Source organism: Thunnus maccoyii, chromosome 18, assembly GCF_910596095.1.
Source record: "Thunnus maccoyii chromosome 18, fThuMac1.1, whole genome shotgun sequence".
NCBI classification, from domain to species: Eukaryota; Metazoa; Chordata; class Actinopteri; order Scombriformes; family Scombridae; genus Thunnus; species Thunnus maccoyii.
Window position 1 is genome coordinate 5,931,602 of NC_056550.1, and position 17,235 is coordinate 5,948,836.

A 17,235-nucleotide genomic window follows, 5' to 3' on the forward strand; every position below is an offset into this window, starting at 1 on the left:
GTACATTAAACATAATGAATAAGCAGCATGCTACAGGTAGATGTGAACATTGTAGACTACATGAAACGGTGGAGTATGTTTTTTTATACTGTCCTAGATATCAACAAGAGAGACAGAAACTTAAAATTACTCTTCAAAGGAATCACATGACACTAGATATTATAGAAATGTTGCAGGTGATGTAGAATACAGGGCTATTTTCATATTTTTAGAAAGAACGGGGCTTCATAGGAGAATTTAAGGAGAATAGGAGAATTTAATGTACTTTAATAGTATAGTAACCGTTCAGATCCACACTCCAATCCAGAAGATGGCGGTAATTAATTTAAAAGCTGTTTGCCAACCGCTATCAAACAACAAAAGAAGAAGAAGAATAAACAGGCACAGTTGCAGCCACCTATGACTTTACCCCGGGGTCCTTGTTGTGTGCAAAGAAAGATGGCGGTGTCCATGGTGTGCAGGAGGACAGCAGTGTTATGTAGGACTTTAAAGGGGATTTCATCTTCAAAAGCTGTCATTCCAGCGCACTCCTTATTACAGACAGCATCTTATAACCCGAAACCCCTCAAACTAAACCTCCGTGACCCTTATATCCCGGACAGGGACAGCGAGAGGACACCGGAGTGGCAGCGGACGGCCCGATATGCAGGGAAGCTGTTCGGACGTTACGGCTCCGCGTCGGGCATCGAGCCGGCCTCGCTGTGGCCCAGCAGCGAGCAGCTGGACAGGGCCGTGGCAGAGGAGAGCGAGTGGCACCCTCCGTTAGAGGTGATGCTGAGGAACATCGAGGCCAAGCAGAAGGAGGAAACCGAGAAACGCCTAGCAAAGTAAGTCCTGCTAACAGAGCTAATGCTGGTGCGTCAATCATCGGACAGCTCGTTGAAACAAACTGTCCCATGCTTCCAAATCATCTCATCTAATTTAAAGATTATTAACTGTAAAGGTTACACAGTATAATTACTGGAGTAAAGATCTGAATGATACAAAAGCTTATAGAAACATTTAAAAAGTGCTTGTGTCCCAACTGTTGTGAATGTGCGGCTAATGCAATACAAACTGATGACAGTATTTTATATAAATGAGCAAGATATTTTGATAATGACGAAGGGAAATTAAAGTGTTACAGCAGCCAACAATGAGGTAAGAAACAATGAGTTAAAAGAAACAAATACAACTAAAGACGATGCTGAAGTTAGCGTCTGATTCTGAGTTAAAGGAAACATAAATAATGATTTTTAGCGGCTGATTCTTCGTTTTTTCACCACTTACACTCATGAAAAAGTGTTAGACATCGCAGTAAATACCTTAACGCTATTTAAACCCACTCTCAGATTTGTGAAACTCTGTTTCTAAAAACAGAAAAAAAAGGGTGATTTCACTGCTTTTGATAAGTTTAAGTATAGTGGTTTTTGATCTAGACCTGGACTAATGTGTGTGGATGGAGAAATTGCCCTTTTTTCTTTTCTCATAAGCAAATAAAGGTTTCAAATCTGAAAGTGGGTTTAAACAGTGTTAAGGTTTTTACTACAATATCTAATACTTTTTCACAAGTGTAAGTGATGCAAAAGATGGATAATCAGCCGCTACATGTCATTTGTTTCCCTTAACTTTCCCCTTAATTCTGAATTGAAAGCTACCTTCAGCATTGTCAATTAAAGACTAAATTATACAATAATGAAATAAACCAACCCAAATATAAACAAAAATGAATAATAGAAAGTAGAATGGACAAGTGGATATTGTTACGGTAGATTGATGACATGATTGTCTGTCAGAATTCATTGAGTGTATTAAATATTGATACCTGAATAACCTACACAAGGTTTATACATATAACAGCAGCATATACCAAAATTATGAATCTGAAATGCAACAGATGTGATGGACAATGTAATAAATGAATAAAGAAAATTCCAAGTGAGCAGTCTGTCTTCACAGTCAGAGGAGTCCCCTCTCCTGACACAGAGGCAAGTCATTGTACAGACTGATGGCAGCTGGCAGGAATGACTTCCTGTAGCATTCCTCGTCTGACTGAAAGTGCTCTGCTGTGTGACCAGCAGGTCATGGAGGGGATGTGAAATGTTCTCCATGATGTTTAACAGTTTGTGCAGCATCGTCCTCTCCAAAAACCCACACATTTTGTCCAATGTTTGAAGGGTTTCTGTCATTATTGCCTTATTTGTTCCTTCTGGTTGTGTACAAAAGTGAAAAACACTTGCAGAGATATTCCAAAAATGAATTGGAAATCTAGAATTTGTGACGCAAAAATAAAATTCTCACCAATTTTTGGAGTGCTGAAAATTCTCTGTGGGTCAGCAGACTCTTCTGTTAAACTACTGTAAACATGCAGAACTCCTTACTTTACAGACATGGGTTGATCTGGTGAAATGTTATCAAGTCATAGAGAAGATAAAGTCTGAAGATAACAACAAAACCAGTTACTGACCTCTACTAGCACTATGGACCGTTTTTAAAAAAAAAAAAAAAAAAAAAAAAAAAATTTTATGAGTGGGACCTGTCGCTGGTCATCTGCATGGATAGGTAAAGGACAGTTTCACAATTTTTCAACTCTGTCTTAAAACAGTCAGATGCCCTTATGATGCCCACTGAAAGAGTTTTTCCTCACTGTAATCATTCCTCCTGTTCATACTGGCTATTAAAAGATCCCCTTCAAATGTGCTTTCAGTGTAAGTGATCCACAGTGTGTCCACACAGTCATTTTCAGCAGTCTGAGTTAGTCATCCACTTGATGTGACTCAGACTGCTGAAGCCTCATATAAACTTTAAAAAACATTTTTGCACAGAAGGAGGCTTGTGAATTTGTCCATCACTTACACTGTAAGTGCATTATGAAGGGATCTTCTAATGGTCAGTATGAACAGGAGGAATGATTACAGCAAGACAAACATATTCCAATGTTCATTTGGCCATCTATTTTTAAGTCAGACTTGAGACCTTGTGAACCTGTCCTTTTAAGGTTTTATACACATCCCTTCTTGGCAGTGGTGGTTATAGTCAATGTGAAAATGATAGTGGTTGTCATGCATACATGCTCACATCTACAATGTAAACATGCTCATGTTAAGCAGGTGTAAAATTTACCATATTCACCATCTTAGTTTTGTATGTTAGCATGCTAACATTTGCTTACGAGCAAATTAGCACTAAACATTAAGTACAGCCAAAGCAGATGGGAATGTCATTAGTTTTGCAGGTTTAAACCAGTTTTGGTCAAATTAAAATTTGACCTTGATGATGGCTCTAGATGAAAATTCAGGAGATCACCCAAGTTATTACAATTCATCCTGAGGGGAGTGTTGATGTGTGCGCCAAATTTAATAGATATCCATCCAATAGTTGAGACATTTCACTCTGAACCAAAGTGCTGGATTGCTCGTTATACAACTATGCATCATGCATGACATTAACATCTATTATACTAATCTTTTCTATTTCCATTGCAGAGAGAAACTCATAGCAGAAAACATGGCCAAAATGCCCAAGATGATAGCCGACTGGCGCAGAGAGAAGCGTGAAACCAAACAGAAGCTAAAAGAGGAGAAGGCTCGCCGTGCGAAGTTGCTGGCTGAGGCCAGAGAGCGTTTTGGCTATGCAGTGGACCCCCGCAGCCCCAAGTTCTTGGAAATGGTTGCTGAAATAGAAAAGGAAGAGAAGAAGAAGAAGAAACTAATGAAACGCAGACTGAAAGAGGAACAGGCGGCAGCTCCTGTCACACCTCCTGTTGCCTCCTCATAGTTTTGGACTGAGTCATTGTAGGCATAATTAACTATTAGACCTTGGTCTAACTGTATTTAATGACAAGAGAAACAGTTTATCCCTTGTTTTCTGTTACCTGATCCCATCAGGATAAGAAAACCCCATCCATTCGTTTCTGTGAAAATGTACTTTTTCCAGAATTGTTTGCTTTCTTTGTGCATATTTGTTAATTTTTCAGGATCTCTCTATGTATTTGGCTGAAATAAATGCGTCTGTGCAGACTGTGTAATTTCAAGCTTGAGTGCATTTTGTCTAAAATACTTCCAAAGAAAGATATTGAATGTTACACAATGACAAACTACTGAACGATGGTAGTTTTTGTATGATTTAGGAGAAGACACAGGCATTCATACATAGAATTTATTTATGCAAAAATAACTTTTGTACAGATAAAATCTTTTTGGAAAGTGCATGCACTGATCCAGATAAGTCTAAACACTGAATTTTGATTGTAAACACATCAAGATGAGGGGAAGTGCTGTGACTATAATTAGTGTGTCAGGGAGCATAAAACACTGGCTGTGGGTCGTACTTTTATTCAAGCCACTTAATTAAAACAGTTAAAATGTTTCCGTATCATGTAAAACATCCTCATTCTAAAACATGTTGCTACAGCACAGTATTCTGAGGTTATTTAATTATATAATCATGTAGAGCTCTTTCAATCCAGCTCAACAAAGTCATCATTACACATTTCATTACATCAAACATTTCTTACATTTGGTATTCAGAGTGGGTTTCAATCAATTGTTGATTAAAGTTTAGTGTTCTTTAATTTTCAGTGTAAACAATAAAAACATTGTTAATAAAATTAAAAGTCTACCATATATACACTCAAGTCTATTAACCTATGAAAGGCAGTGAAACTGAGGTCCCTCGGCTCAAAATATCAACCTCCACTTGACACTTTACTGCTCTTGGAAACCAGTCTGGGAAGGATGGACTCTTGTAAATATTCTACCAGATGACACCTTTGTCCAATGATATGTTAGTGCAGACCGTGACACAACCATGGCAGAAAAGGTCCACCTGAACAAATACCCAATATTTACTCACTGAAAATGGATATAGGTTAAAAACTTGGTATCAGCTAAAAACAGCCGGCACAGTGTGAGCAATAACTTTGAGGGCAGTGGAGCATCCAGAGTGAAGAGCCGTTCCAATCATGAAGAAATGTCTTCTTACAGATGAGAGTCCTCCTCCTCACCAGGGCCAGCCTTGAGTTTGGCCAGAGCAGCGTGTACTCTGAACTGCGTACGAGACTCCATCGAGTAGTCTTTGTAGTTTTGTCTACAAGTCAAAACAGTGGAGATGCTTTAACTTCTACACATTTATCCGAGTTCATGAGTGTTAGATGAAATGGAAGTAGTATTAGCATTTTATGGAACATTAGAAAGAAACATTAAAAAACCCAAGATTTCTCAACACCTATAAGAACAACTGCACAACTGAAATGTTACTTGCTTTGCACATTTTATGCTATTGTTTAGATTTTTTTTTGAGAATCAATTATTGAGTTAAAGTAGTAGTAATAACAGCATTTGCCATTGGCACCTATAATATAAAGATTAGTCTTGAAGAACCCATATCATTACTCCCAGTCAGTGCATAACATTTGTGTTAAAGACAACCTATCAGATCTACATGTAGCAGGCAGACAGTGACCTCTAGTGTGTCTTGATGGCCATACATTAAATTGTTATATAAACCCATTCAACAGTCCTGTAATAAACACTTTTTTTGTGAAACTAATAATATAGTGGTAAATCATTTCTTGGCCAGGAGTGGTCACTCCTTGAGATATAACCTGTTGATGAGTGAGCTTTAGAGGTGTTTGTACGTGGATTTTGTCACCTTTGTAAAGAGCTAGTCTAGCTGCTTACAATCTTTATGCTAAACTAAGCTATCTGACTGCTGGCTGCAGCTTTAATACTGAAAACTACTAGTGGTATCAATCTTTTCATCTAACTCTAGAAAAGAAAGCAAGTAAGAGTGCTGAACTAATAAAGTAGTATTTATTGCAAGGCTGTCGTAATGTAAGGTATCTATTTTTGGTCATTATCTCTTTGTTTCGAAGTGCTTAAACTGGGCCAGTACTTAATGGTACAGCATACTGGTATTTAAGATTTCTGTCCAACAGAGCACTACTACTCACTACTGCCAATTTGTAAAGAGTGTAGAGGGGGTGAGGTGGGGCTATAAATGAGTTACTTACTTGGCCTTGTGCAGTAGGTTAATAGCCTCGTCCCTTCTGCCTTGGTCAATGTAGAGCAGACTGAGCTCCACCAGAGAGTTGGGCACCAGGTAGTGGTCAAACTTGATCTTCTTCTCGCTGAGAACATACAGAAACAGTTGAATAAACTGTCGCTGTCACACATTTCATTTTACCTGTATGGATTTTACTGTATGTGACATGCTGGTAGGTGACTTTTGAAATGAATGAAGAAGATGTTTGTCATGACTTGAAACCCTCAAGCAATGTTAGTTTATTAACAAAGAGTGATGTTACTCTTAACTGACATTCAAATATTCTCTGTATGCCTTGGTGGGTGAGTTCAGATAGTTTTATAATTGCTAAGCAAACATCAAACTGTCAATACATACATTAAATCAAGTTGCCCTTAAGACATGAGGAGAAGCTGCAGTTATCATTTTAACAAAAGTCAAGCTAAAACTAAAACTTGAAAGTCTTTGTTAATGATAATTATTACTGTGAGAATGGTGTGGTGAAATTTTAAAGTTTTGATTGTCTTCTGGCCCTAATTCAACATGACACATGGTCAAAGGCAATAAATTACCTGCATTTGAAATCAAGAGCTCACCTAGAACACACTTTGTTGAAGCATTCCTCAGCAGCCTGGAGGAGACCCTGGTTCTTGAAACACAGACCCTTTAGCAGGTGGATCAAACAGCGGTCATCTATCATATACTGATTTTCTGTAGATGGGGGAGCAGACACCATCAGCACAACCCAGATCACAGCACACTTACATGCCACATTTGGAGTTATATATAAAGTTGAGGGTGGGTTGTCCTGGGTTATGGTTTGAGATGTTGTATTACCAGGAGACTCCAGCAGGGTACGCTCTGCCTCCACTAGAGTCTGCATCATGCCTTCAGTCAGCTCTGGTCGTTTGCTGATCATCCTGAAACCGTTCCACATGTACATCATCTCCTAAAATGAAGCAGTAAATGCTGTTGAAAGGCTCTGTGAGTCAAACATACTGTCCATTGTGTGTGTGTGTGTGTGTGTGAATGAAGCTTTACCAGCACTGGCACTGGCAGCCTGACTGGGCAGGAACCCTTGTAGCGTCTGGCTTTACGGATAGCAAACTTTTCAGTCGGTTGAGACTTCCCTGCTATCTTCTGCTTGAAGGTGGGCACTTGTCTAAAGGTGCAGGACAAGAATAAAAACCAAATGTAGAGGCAAGAAACAGGTCTTAGTTAGTGAAACAGCCTAAAGCTTCTGTTGTATTTGATTTCTTAGTCATTTGGGGGTTGTGCAACAAGCTGTAAAAACAGCAGCGATGTATCATCACTTTATGAAGTTGTTAAATCAAACATGTTAGCTAACAGTTGCGTATTTACACACCCGGCAGTTTGGAGTCATGTTGCTTTCCACCTGATGACTCTTAAATCTAATATTAACTCTTCTTTTAATTCTGTTTTTCAGTCTCCCCTAACTTTTGAAGTAAAGGCTCTTTAGCTGCTATGTTCTCCAGCTAGTTGCTAACTTTATCCGTCTGCAATAACCCTAACCCTGAAAACAGCTGCCTAAAAAATTTGACTAGTGCAGCTTTAACAATGCCTTTATATGCATATGATTGCTACCCTGCATATCATGCGTTACTTTGGAGTTTTGTTTATGCATGTCCTTAGGAATCAACACTGCATGAATGGTGGGGACATATATCAGCATGTAAAATAAGGTTGGCTACAAATTCTGCATGAATTGCAACAACAGTGGCAGAATGTTTTGAAAGGAAACAAATCTGCACTGGTACCGCTGGTTAATTCTCTGCCATGATATCAACATTAACATTTTAGTAACCTCTTTATGTTTATTTTGTGCAGAATCCAAAGTTCTCACAATGGACATTCCAGCATTGACCAGGAATGATTCAGCAAATAGCTGCATGTCTACAAATGCTTTTGGTAAAAAGCAAGATAATGAACCTTAAGACAATGGCAGTTAAATAAAAGATAAATGAAGACACAATTAGTGTGTGTGTGTTTACCTAAAGAGGTCTACCTCGTCCTCCCCAAAAGGCCTGGCCTCATCTTTAGGCAGCATGCTGAGGTAAGCAGCTTTCATGTACACGTACATCGCCTACGAGAGAGAGAGAGAATCATAAACACAGGATTTAGTTTTTCCAAGAGGTTTGACTGGATCACAACAAGAATGCCTCTTCTCGTCTGTACCTTGGACCAGCGGCTCTCCTGGCTCAGTAGGTCTGCATAGAAGTAAGCCATCCTCCATGCTCGCTTATAGGTGAAGCACCACATCAGCTCCCAGTAGCACATGTGATGGAACTGCTTCCATGCCTGCTGGGCCTTGCAGCCATCTTCAAAAAGAGCCACCGCCTGGTAGCACAGCGACATATCAGACAGTAGAACAATAAGGACATGTGACGCTGCATTTGAGGTATGTTGTGTATTAAGTCTTAACATCAGGTGCTGGTCCTCATCCTGGTAGCTCAGCCTGAAATGTTGTATTAATATCTAAAGTGATTCATGCTTCGCTTACTCCCAAGAATGTACACTCACTTACAATAATGAATAGTTTGCTTGAACAAAATTCTCTTTTGACAAATTAATAGCTAATATTTTATTTCCTGTATATTTATTGATGTCATCTTTCAGGCTGTGTTCCCAAAACATTTTATGACACACACCTCATCAATGTTCCCTTTGATCTCTTCAGTTCTGCCTGCAAAGAAGAGGAATATCGCTCCCTGGACAGAAGAGAAAAAACAGTTAATGAAATTAGATTTAGGCTTCAAAAATAGCTCAGTATTACATGTCATCTTACTGGTGTTAAATTCTCTTTCAAGCACACGCATCATATAGTAATTATTCTTAGCGTGTTTAATCAAGGCATTTCCATTGTGGCTTGGTACACATTGTGTCAGAGTGTTGAGTTTGCTCTCTGGGATGGGCAGGCATGTAGGTAAAAGGTGGAGCATGAACAGGGATTGTGAATTTACAGGAATGTTAGGAGGTGGAGGTGGAGGTGGCGTCAGGATTATGGGTGCAGAGGACACTGCGTGAGAGGAAGGTGGAGTGAGTGAACGTATCAAACAAAACTAATCAGGGTGTGGGAGATCCTAAGTGTGTGACTGGATGATAGGAAGAGAGGAAAAGAGTTAAAAAAAAAAAAACACAATGAGAGAGTGCTGACATGCAAAGACGATGTAAAAATAGGAAGATTGTAAAGAAGTTTGGGTAGCAGTTGAAAGAAAGAGAACACAAGTCTGAATAAGAAACTGGCAAGAGACGAGGAAGAATAGATGTATTGTCAAGCACTAAACATCAAGAAAAAGAACAAACATTACAAGCCACAGTCTGAATTTATTGGCATAAAAAGGATAGTTCTGGTTTATCACAACTTTTTTTTGTATGATTGGCTGTCATTTCTATCAGTTATCCTAACACTGGAGTCACTTGCTTAGATTTCAGAACATCTAGCGATATCGCTAACACAAAATCCCACAGGGCAAATTCATAAGCAGAGAGATTGTAAATACGCAAACAATTTATTCCCGATTATCTTAACCACTTTATTTGATGAGTAAACTCAAAGTGAGAGCACCTGAGGTGTTGGTAATAATTTCTTATTGCAAGTTGAACCAGGCAGTCTCCCTATTTCCGACTTCTTGGTGTCGCTACATTCAGAGATGAATTTAGTGAGTATAAGGTTATCATAACTGATAGAAAAGTCCAAAGTAAAAAAAAAAAAGAATATTCCATCCAGCACCTCACCAACTGATATGTAGCATCTTGCATATTCCATGAAAAATTTAAGTGTAAACATGACACATTGTGGATATAGAAGGGGTTATGTGCTATTATGAATTTTATCAACTATATCTTTACCTGGCCCAGTAATTTGCCTGACGACCTTACAGTCACAAGACTCCAAGAAAGACTGGAGCTACATATTTACAATACAGACATGTATGGTATCAATATACTCATCTAGCACTCACACAAAGCAAATAAGCCTACTTCCCAAAACATTGACTGATTCCTTTAAAAGGTTTACGTGAAGAAATGTGAAAAAAGTGAAAGAAAATGACACAATGAAAAAGAAAAGAGAGTCAAACAGTCAACATCGATGCAACAGTGGCAAGACACCTTGACATTTAGTTCCTAACACAGTATAAGAGAAGCTCCAAAAATGCTGGATCCTTCATTTCCCTACCAAAGTTACTTCTCAGACTCCTCCAGAGATTCAGAGAAAACATACAACCATTTGCACCAGCTGAGAAGTACTACCATTACCAGAAACTTCATCTACATGTGAAAATTGGTGTGGTTCCCCTTAATCTAAAAGTTGCACAATTTGGCTGGCTGGCTGCTGTACATGTCATTTGTTAAAAACATACCACCCATACCAAAACTACTGTTTACATTCAAAGCAAAAGAATTTTTTTTTTTTTTTGTGATGACTAGTTTCTGTAAAGAACACTTTTTGTAAGAGAGAGTGATTAGATATATGCTTATACATCAGTCTGCCCAGTGAGTGAGGCCACCTTTGCAGAATAATAGCACTCACACGCAGAAAGTCCCCAGCTTTAACTAGAAAGTGATTTATTCCACTCACCCGTGGGTAGCGGAGTCGAAAGGGTTTCAGCAGCCTTTCAGCTTCAACCACCTCTCCCTCGCCTGTCCCTGAGAGGAGAGACATTGAAAGGATATATGACATATGATAAATTATACCGACATCTTTGATACAATCAGCATCATCTGGAAGTCAGATGCATATAGTTCTGTTCAGCGCTACCTAGTATGAATGTGAGAAAGGTGTAGTAGCAGAGCAGTAGCAGAGCGCACAGCATGGAGCGCAGATTCATCCCTGTCGCGCCGTCATGCAGCAGGGACAGACCATATTCCTAAAACAGGACAACACATGTAGAAAACATCCACGAGTGATTTGCTGTGTCAGTCAATGAGTGAATACATAATGGAGGAAATTTATACTTTATATATATCACACCTTGTCTCCAGAGAAGCCTGCAAACTCCAAAACTTTGAGTATCCGTGGAGGAAATAGAGAAAGAGTCTGTAAATAAAGAAGACCTGATAAACTGTGTGGTACAAACACATGATTACACACAATGTACAGACAACCAGTGGCGCTTAAAAATACTTGTGTGACGTACCAGATTAAACGCCCCTACTCCAAAAGATATTCCTCCCTCTAAGTGAATGTGGCTGGGTCCTTTGAGACAGTGGTGAGATTTAATAAAGGAGTGCAGTTCTCTGGATGATAAAAGGGAACAATGTCAGTAACACAGCTCAGCATAATAAGCTGCATACTGTAGCATAAGTGACTATGCAAAAAACAAACAAAAAGTGGTACTCCAGTGATTCATTTATTATGTCCACAAAGTTAGGAAATTTGTGAGAGGTCAAAATCAAGTCAGCACAGGCCAAGATATCCTGACTTTAAGTCCATTGTATAGCTCAAATACCAAAAACACTGGATCCTACATTTCCCATGGTGCAACTCAATAACATCTTTCGTTAGAAGCCTTTTAAATGCCACACTTTCAGTTTGTATGGCTTTCTGCTACAAAATTTTATCCTCTGTAATACTGTCTCCAAGTCCAAACTGAGATAACCCTGATGACATCACCATGACATCATCAGGGTTATTTTTTAGTTCCCTCCAAATCTACAGATGATGTTATAAAACCGTTTTCACAGGCTGAGAAGCACTCCTCATGATGAGCAAACTGAACTTTATGTGTAAAATCAGTGGAGTGCCCCTTTGATGACAACCATGCAAATACTTTTTAACAACTGCAGTAAGTAACTGGGCATTAAATAACTAAGTTAGATAATGTGCACTAAGTTAGTGCACATTTAAATTACACATCACTGACATTCACTTAATATACACCCTGTTTTTTTTTTTGATTACTTACTTGTAAATCAGGTAACTATTTCGTACTTTGATCCCTCCTTTGATAAAACTCACCATGTTCTCGTCCTGCAAAAAAAAAAAAGTAAGGAAATGAAAAAAAAAAATTTAATGCAGTCATTTGTGGAACTTTCATGCCATATATTCATTGGACACTTTTGATAATACACTCTGGTTAAGGTGGAAACTTTGGTGTGCTGTATATATTGTGATATACAGTTATGTCTGTGTTTTCAAAAGCCTAGTGAACCTGTAGGAAGGTGAGAGCAGCTCTTTGGAGTTGGCACTCCGCGTAACACACTTCAGCATGGAGCTGCTCTGCAAAAATACATACACACACACACAGAATAAGTTTTAAGTAATAAAGAACATACTCACAGTCAACAAACAATAAAGCATAAAATCTAGTGACCAACCAGACAAGAGCACACAGGAAAGTATTCCATATACTTGTAGGAAAGAAAGCATACAGTATATGGTTGTTTAGGAGAACAGGTTGAGGCTTGGTACTTTAACACACATTTACTTCCTGTTGTACTGGTTGTAGCCAGCTACAGGGAAGATCTGATTTCTGCCAAATGTCACTTCAGCTCACAGTGTTGTCAATGTCTCTTAGGCCTATAAAGACTATCTGTCAAATGCTGTAAATTATAGCTTAATCTTTCATTTGTGGGTTATTTTATCATTGATTTAGTTAATTTACGTTTTGTGTAACTGCTTTCCCTCAATCGATGTTGATTTCCCACATTTCCCAGAATGAAATTCAACAACCAAAATTGATGAATTAATGCCACGTTCATGTCATATGGATGGGAAAGATAACCATGTTTACAACTTGCGAGCGTACACCTTATCTTATATACACTCACCATACTCTGTGTGTGTGTGTGTGTGTAAATTGTGTAGTCACAGATGAGCGGTCACACACAATAATAACAGAGTTAAAAGACAAGTAAGTTGAATTAGCCATATCTCCGGCTGGTTTTTGAATAAATTAAAGCAGGTGTGATCGCACTTTCAACCATTTCGGTCCATCTTCAGTTTGTTATGTGTATTTGTGTATAACATCAGGTTTAATATTGAACTGTCAACAATGGTAGTTTTATAGCCATTTTAGCACCGACTTCCGGAAGTGCTTCTGCCAAGTAGGAGATATCATTGTCAGAAATTCCGATATCTCTGGAGGGACCTAAATCATGGATGTATTATAAGAGCTGGATACCGAACTGAAAATAGCGTCCATTCAGTCCAATGGGAATTGCTTGGCTGGCGCAGTTTCTAGCTTCCGCGTTTGCTTCCGTGTTGTGCGGCCCACTGAATATGCGCAGTAGTGTTTCTCCCACTGGCCCTGCCCACAAGTTCCCGCTCAGCCCATAGACTTTACAATGTGACAGATTTTTAAATTGCTTTTCTTGACTTGAAGAAAGTTTTGTGAATATAAAACCTCCATTGATCAAAAAAAATTTATGATAGAAAGAGTCTTAATTGACCTTATTTGCAGATTGAGGTGTTCTGTCAACAGTTTTACAGACGTCTCCTTTACAAAGGTGGTCTATGGGGAAAATGCTTTTTGGACTGCAAGGGTTTTTTTTGTTGCAATACCGATACACAATTCTTTGTTTATATTTGTAAATAAAGCCAATGAAACCTCTTTGAATTAAATATTGAATTGATAGAGGGGGAATACAGGATTGTGCACAAATGTCCCTGTTTGGTTTTTGGTTTCCAGCACAGACTACCTTGTAGGTTTAAATTGATGGGGTCAATTTGACCCCTAACATGAAATATGTCTAATATGTCTCATTTAGATTTTGACGGCAGAGGATGCAATAAAAGTGTAAAGAGTCTTTCATCAGTAGCCCCCAGGGTCTTCCACTTAGGCATAGCCTATTCATACTGTTAAATAAATTGTTAATAATTGTTTAGAAGAAATTGTTTAATAAATAAATTTGATTTAAAAATTACATAAAACATTTAAAAGTATTGGTGACTTATTAAAGACTTGAATTAACTTGATACTAGCCCATTTTTAAAATCTGTACTAATTGCGAACTTGTCAATTTAAATATTGTATAAAGCCTTTAAGAGAGTCAATAGACTTTTAAATTATATTTCTAATGAATAAACTTTACATATTTTTTTTGAATCCGTGTGCTGCTTCTGCGGTGGCAGAGGTCCAAGATGTCTGCCTCCGTGTCCACCATTTTGTCTGCAGCTAGGTAGTCTTGGATATCTCCAACACGGAATTACACGTCAGAGGTTGACGTGAATGGCTTTTCTCATTTGTCTGCTTATAATTATGGTTTGAGCAACATGACATGAATGTGGCCTTTTTTTTTTTTTTTTAATAAAGTGGCACTACTTGGGTCTAGGGATGGCAATGTCCATCTGTAAGGCAGTCGGTTCACCACTTTGGTCCAGAATAAAATGTCTCAAAAATCTCAACAATTTGTCCAGTACAAATTTCCTATGAAACTCCATTGTAAATGTACTGGAAATATGACACAACCTATTGCAGGTTATCTCTAGTTATCCACTGGAATAAGGAAAATGCAACACATGCTGATTTTTTCCACTGTTTTTGGATGGATTTTCTTTAAAACTGCAGGGAGAGGTGTCAAAGTGTTTTACCTTCAGTTAGTGATTCACCTACTGACTTGTTAGCCAAACCTGAGGATTTCCGTCGAAACCTGAAACATCAAACAGTATTTCAGTATTAACAAAAGACATTTTATAACTATTCCTGGTATGATAACCACATCTTTTCTGACACAGCAATCATCCATTTTAACTATCTGCAACAGACGCTATATTCTCTCATGCAAACACAGTCAAATTGGTGGGATGATCAGAAACAGGCCTGTTGGCCATGTAAATGCACCTGTGTAAATTTGCCTCTTATGGCTTATGGACTGTGGAAGAGGAGTTTACAGCACTTTAGAGAATACAGTTGGGCGTTTTAAAAGCTGGGAAGACTATCAAATGAGTAAAAGAACCATCTGTTTAACTCTAAACCTGCTGAAAATAATCTACATTCACAAGACATCCTGACCTCTGACACACCTCCTTGGCACTCTTCATGGTATTTCCTGCATTGTTGATGTCGTCATGCTGGAAAGTCATCATGGCCTGCATTTCCAGTATTGTGGCGTAGATAAGAGCATGGTACATACTCTCATTCACTCTACATAGGAAACATGGAGTCCCAGGATCAACAACATACACATCATACTGTCAGCAAACAAGGGCAACATTAGTAGGATAGCTGTCATATGCCCTGCGCACATTCCTGTTGTGAAAAGATAAGAGTAAATATCTTGTTCTCTTTATTCTTCCTATCTCCTCTACAGTCCCAGTCTGTCAAGTGGATGGTGTTTATTTTCCAGGGCAGCCTTTCTGGTAGCTGTTGAATCAGTCAGACCTTGGGCGTCAGCTTCAGCAAACACTTCATATCCTGGAGGACTGAAGCCTACCAGGGCAACCCTTGTGTCTTGGCTGACAGGAAGCACACTACTTCACAGTTCAAACCACTGAAGTTTCTCAACATCACCTGCGGCCACATACTGCTGACTTCATACTAAAACACACCACTATGAATGTGTGCTAAAACAAAGTAGTATACTACCTCACAGCTAGACATTAAAACCCCTGTGGGGCCAGACATGACTCAGGGTTATGGTGTTACCTTGGTCGCAGCCTCTCCAGGCTCTCGTCGAAGTGGTTGTTAAGGAAGAGATCCAAGGCTTCCATACACTCATCCAGGTTCTCTTTCAGGGTCATCTGTGAGGAGCTGTTGCGCAAATACAAACATGGATTAAAGACATGCATAGAACAAATGCAAATGTATTTAAGTGTGACTAAACTGATGTGTGCTTTGCTGGTGAATGGTAATGCAAAGTCAGCAGCAGCACTGGGCACACACATAATAAATATACAGCATCCATGCTTTGAATGCAAATTTGAGTTTGCTTACAGTGAGCTTTCCACTAAACACAACACTGATGTGACGCAACTGGAGCACCATCACACAATGTGCTGCTGTATTTGTATTATATCCTTATTAATGTGATCGAAAATCAAGTTTTATCAATAACTTATCAGTACCGCCGTGCTGACTTCAGTTGCTGGCTGTCTGGAAAACACCCTCGGCACTAACCGAAAGCATACAAATACGAGACTCTCTCCAGGAGCACCACCGGCGACTTTAATTTATCGGGCATTATTTTAAGACAAAGTTAAACAAAGGAAAAATAGATCGTCAACACTGACGACCAGAAAATGAGGACAGAAACGGTGTATTAACGTTTGCTGGTGCAGGTGAGGGTGATTTTTTTAAATTTATTTCCTCCTGTGCAGGTAGTTTTTTGTCAAGTTTAACATAATCTTACCAGTTGATCAAAAGAGCGAATAAACAGGTTAACCGGCCAAGATATAAGCACTGTAATGAAAAAAAGTCAAACTTTTGGCGTGTCAAAAAATTTTTAGTTGCCTGTACTCACTTTTCTGCAGCATTTGCGTCTTTCCCATTGGACATGTTCTCTCTCCGGGCGGCGTGCCCCAACACCTGTTAGGAGCTCAGCAACACTCGCAGAAAATCAAGATGCATTCACCACTTATACCGTGAAACCAAGCTTTCAGATCAGTCCAACGGCAGAGAATGTGGCATTAAGTTACACAGACTTTGTATCCTGTTGGTTTAATTCACACACACAGTGCTCAGAGGTAAAGGCATGCGTTTATCTGTGTAGTGTGAGTGTGCGCAATAGAGACGCATCTGACTCCTCCTCTGTTCTGTGACGGCGCTGCCACGCACAATGAGCTCTGAATTACAGGATCAAGTGTCAGCAGCACCCAGTTAAGTGGTGATCTGAGAGATTCAGATTTGGAGATATTAAGTTGATCACTACAACGACTTCATCGTTGAATTACTTGAAGGACAGGTTCACAATTTTTCAAGACAGTCCTCAAACAATAGTCAGGTGCCCAAATGAACACTGACAAATGTTTTTCTTGTTGTAATCATTCTTCCTGTTCATATTGACTATTAGAAGAGCTCCTCATAATGCAATTACAATGTAAGTGATGGGGGCAAAAGTCCACAGTCCTTCTGTGCAAAAATGTATTTAAAAGTTTATCTGAAGCTAATATGAATCTTTAGCCATCCAAATGAGTCAAATCAAGTAGCTATCTTTCAATGTTGCAGTCTTTTTAGTGCCCTCTTTTTGTCACAATTCTTTCACCACAGCTGAACAGAGAAACACATTTTAAAACAATCAGAGTTGACCAAAGTGTTTTACAATAAATAATAA

General features: G+C 38.9%; 2 protein-coding genes across 2 annotated transcripts; one reads left to right on the forward strand and one right to left on the reverse strand.

Annotated features, from left to right (window-relative positions):
- Positions 1-381: 381 nt before the first annotated feature.
- gadd45gip1 (growth arrest and DNA-damage-inducible, gamma interacting protein 1) lies at positions 382-4,012 on the forward strand. Its single transcript, XM_042392422.1, has 2 exons — positions 382-827; positions 3,465-4,012. Exons 1-2 carry the CDS (start codon positions 400-402, stop codon positions 3,754-3,756), a joined length of 720 nt encoding a protein of 239 aa, XP_042248356.1. The 5' UTR covers positions 382-399; the 3' UTR covers positions 3,757-4,012.
- A 110-nt stretch (positions 4,013-4,122) lies between these two features.
- On the reverse strand, positions 4,123-16,928 carry zgc:158403 (tetratricopeptide repeat protein 39A). The gene is made up of 18 exons (XM_042392421.1): positions 16,426-16,928; positions 15,612-15,716; positions 14,979-15,110; positions 14,558-14,616; positions 12,177-12,244; positions 11,931-11,995; positions 11,163-11,262; positions 10,997-11,062; positions 10,784-10,892; positions 10,604-10,671; positions 8,673-8,732; positions 8,200-8,361; positions 8,016-8,107; positions 7,045-7,165; positions 6,841-6,952; positions 6,600-6,714; positions 5,993-6,109; positions 4,123-5,067 (listed from the first exon to the last, which is right to left on the reverse strand). The coding sequence occupies exons 1-18, from the start codon at positions 16,458-16,460 to the stop codon at positions 4,959-4,961; spliced, it is 1,695 nt and encodes a 564-aa protein (XP_042248355.1). The 5' UTR covers positions 16,461-16,928; the 3' UTR covers positions 4,123-4,958.
- Between the last annotated feature and the right edge of the window lie 307 nt (positions 16,929-17,235).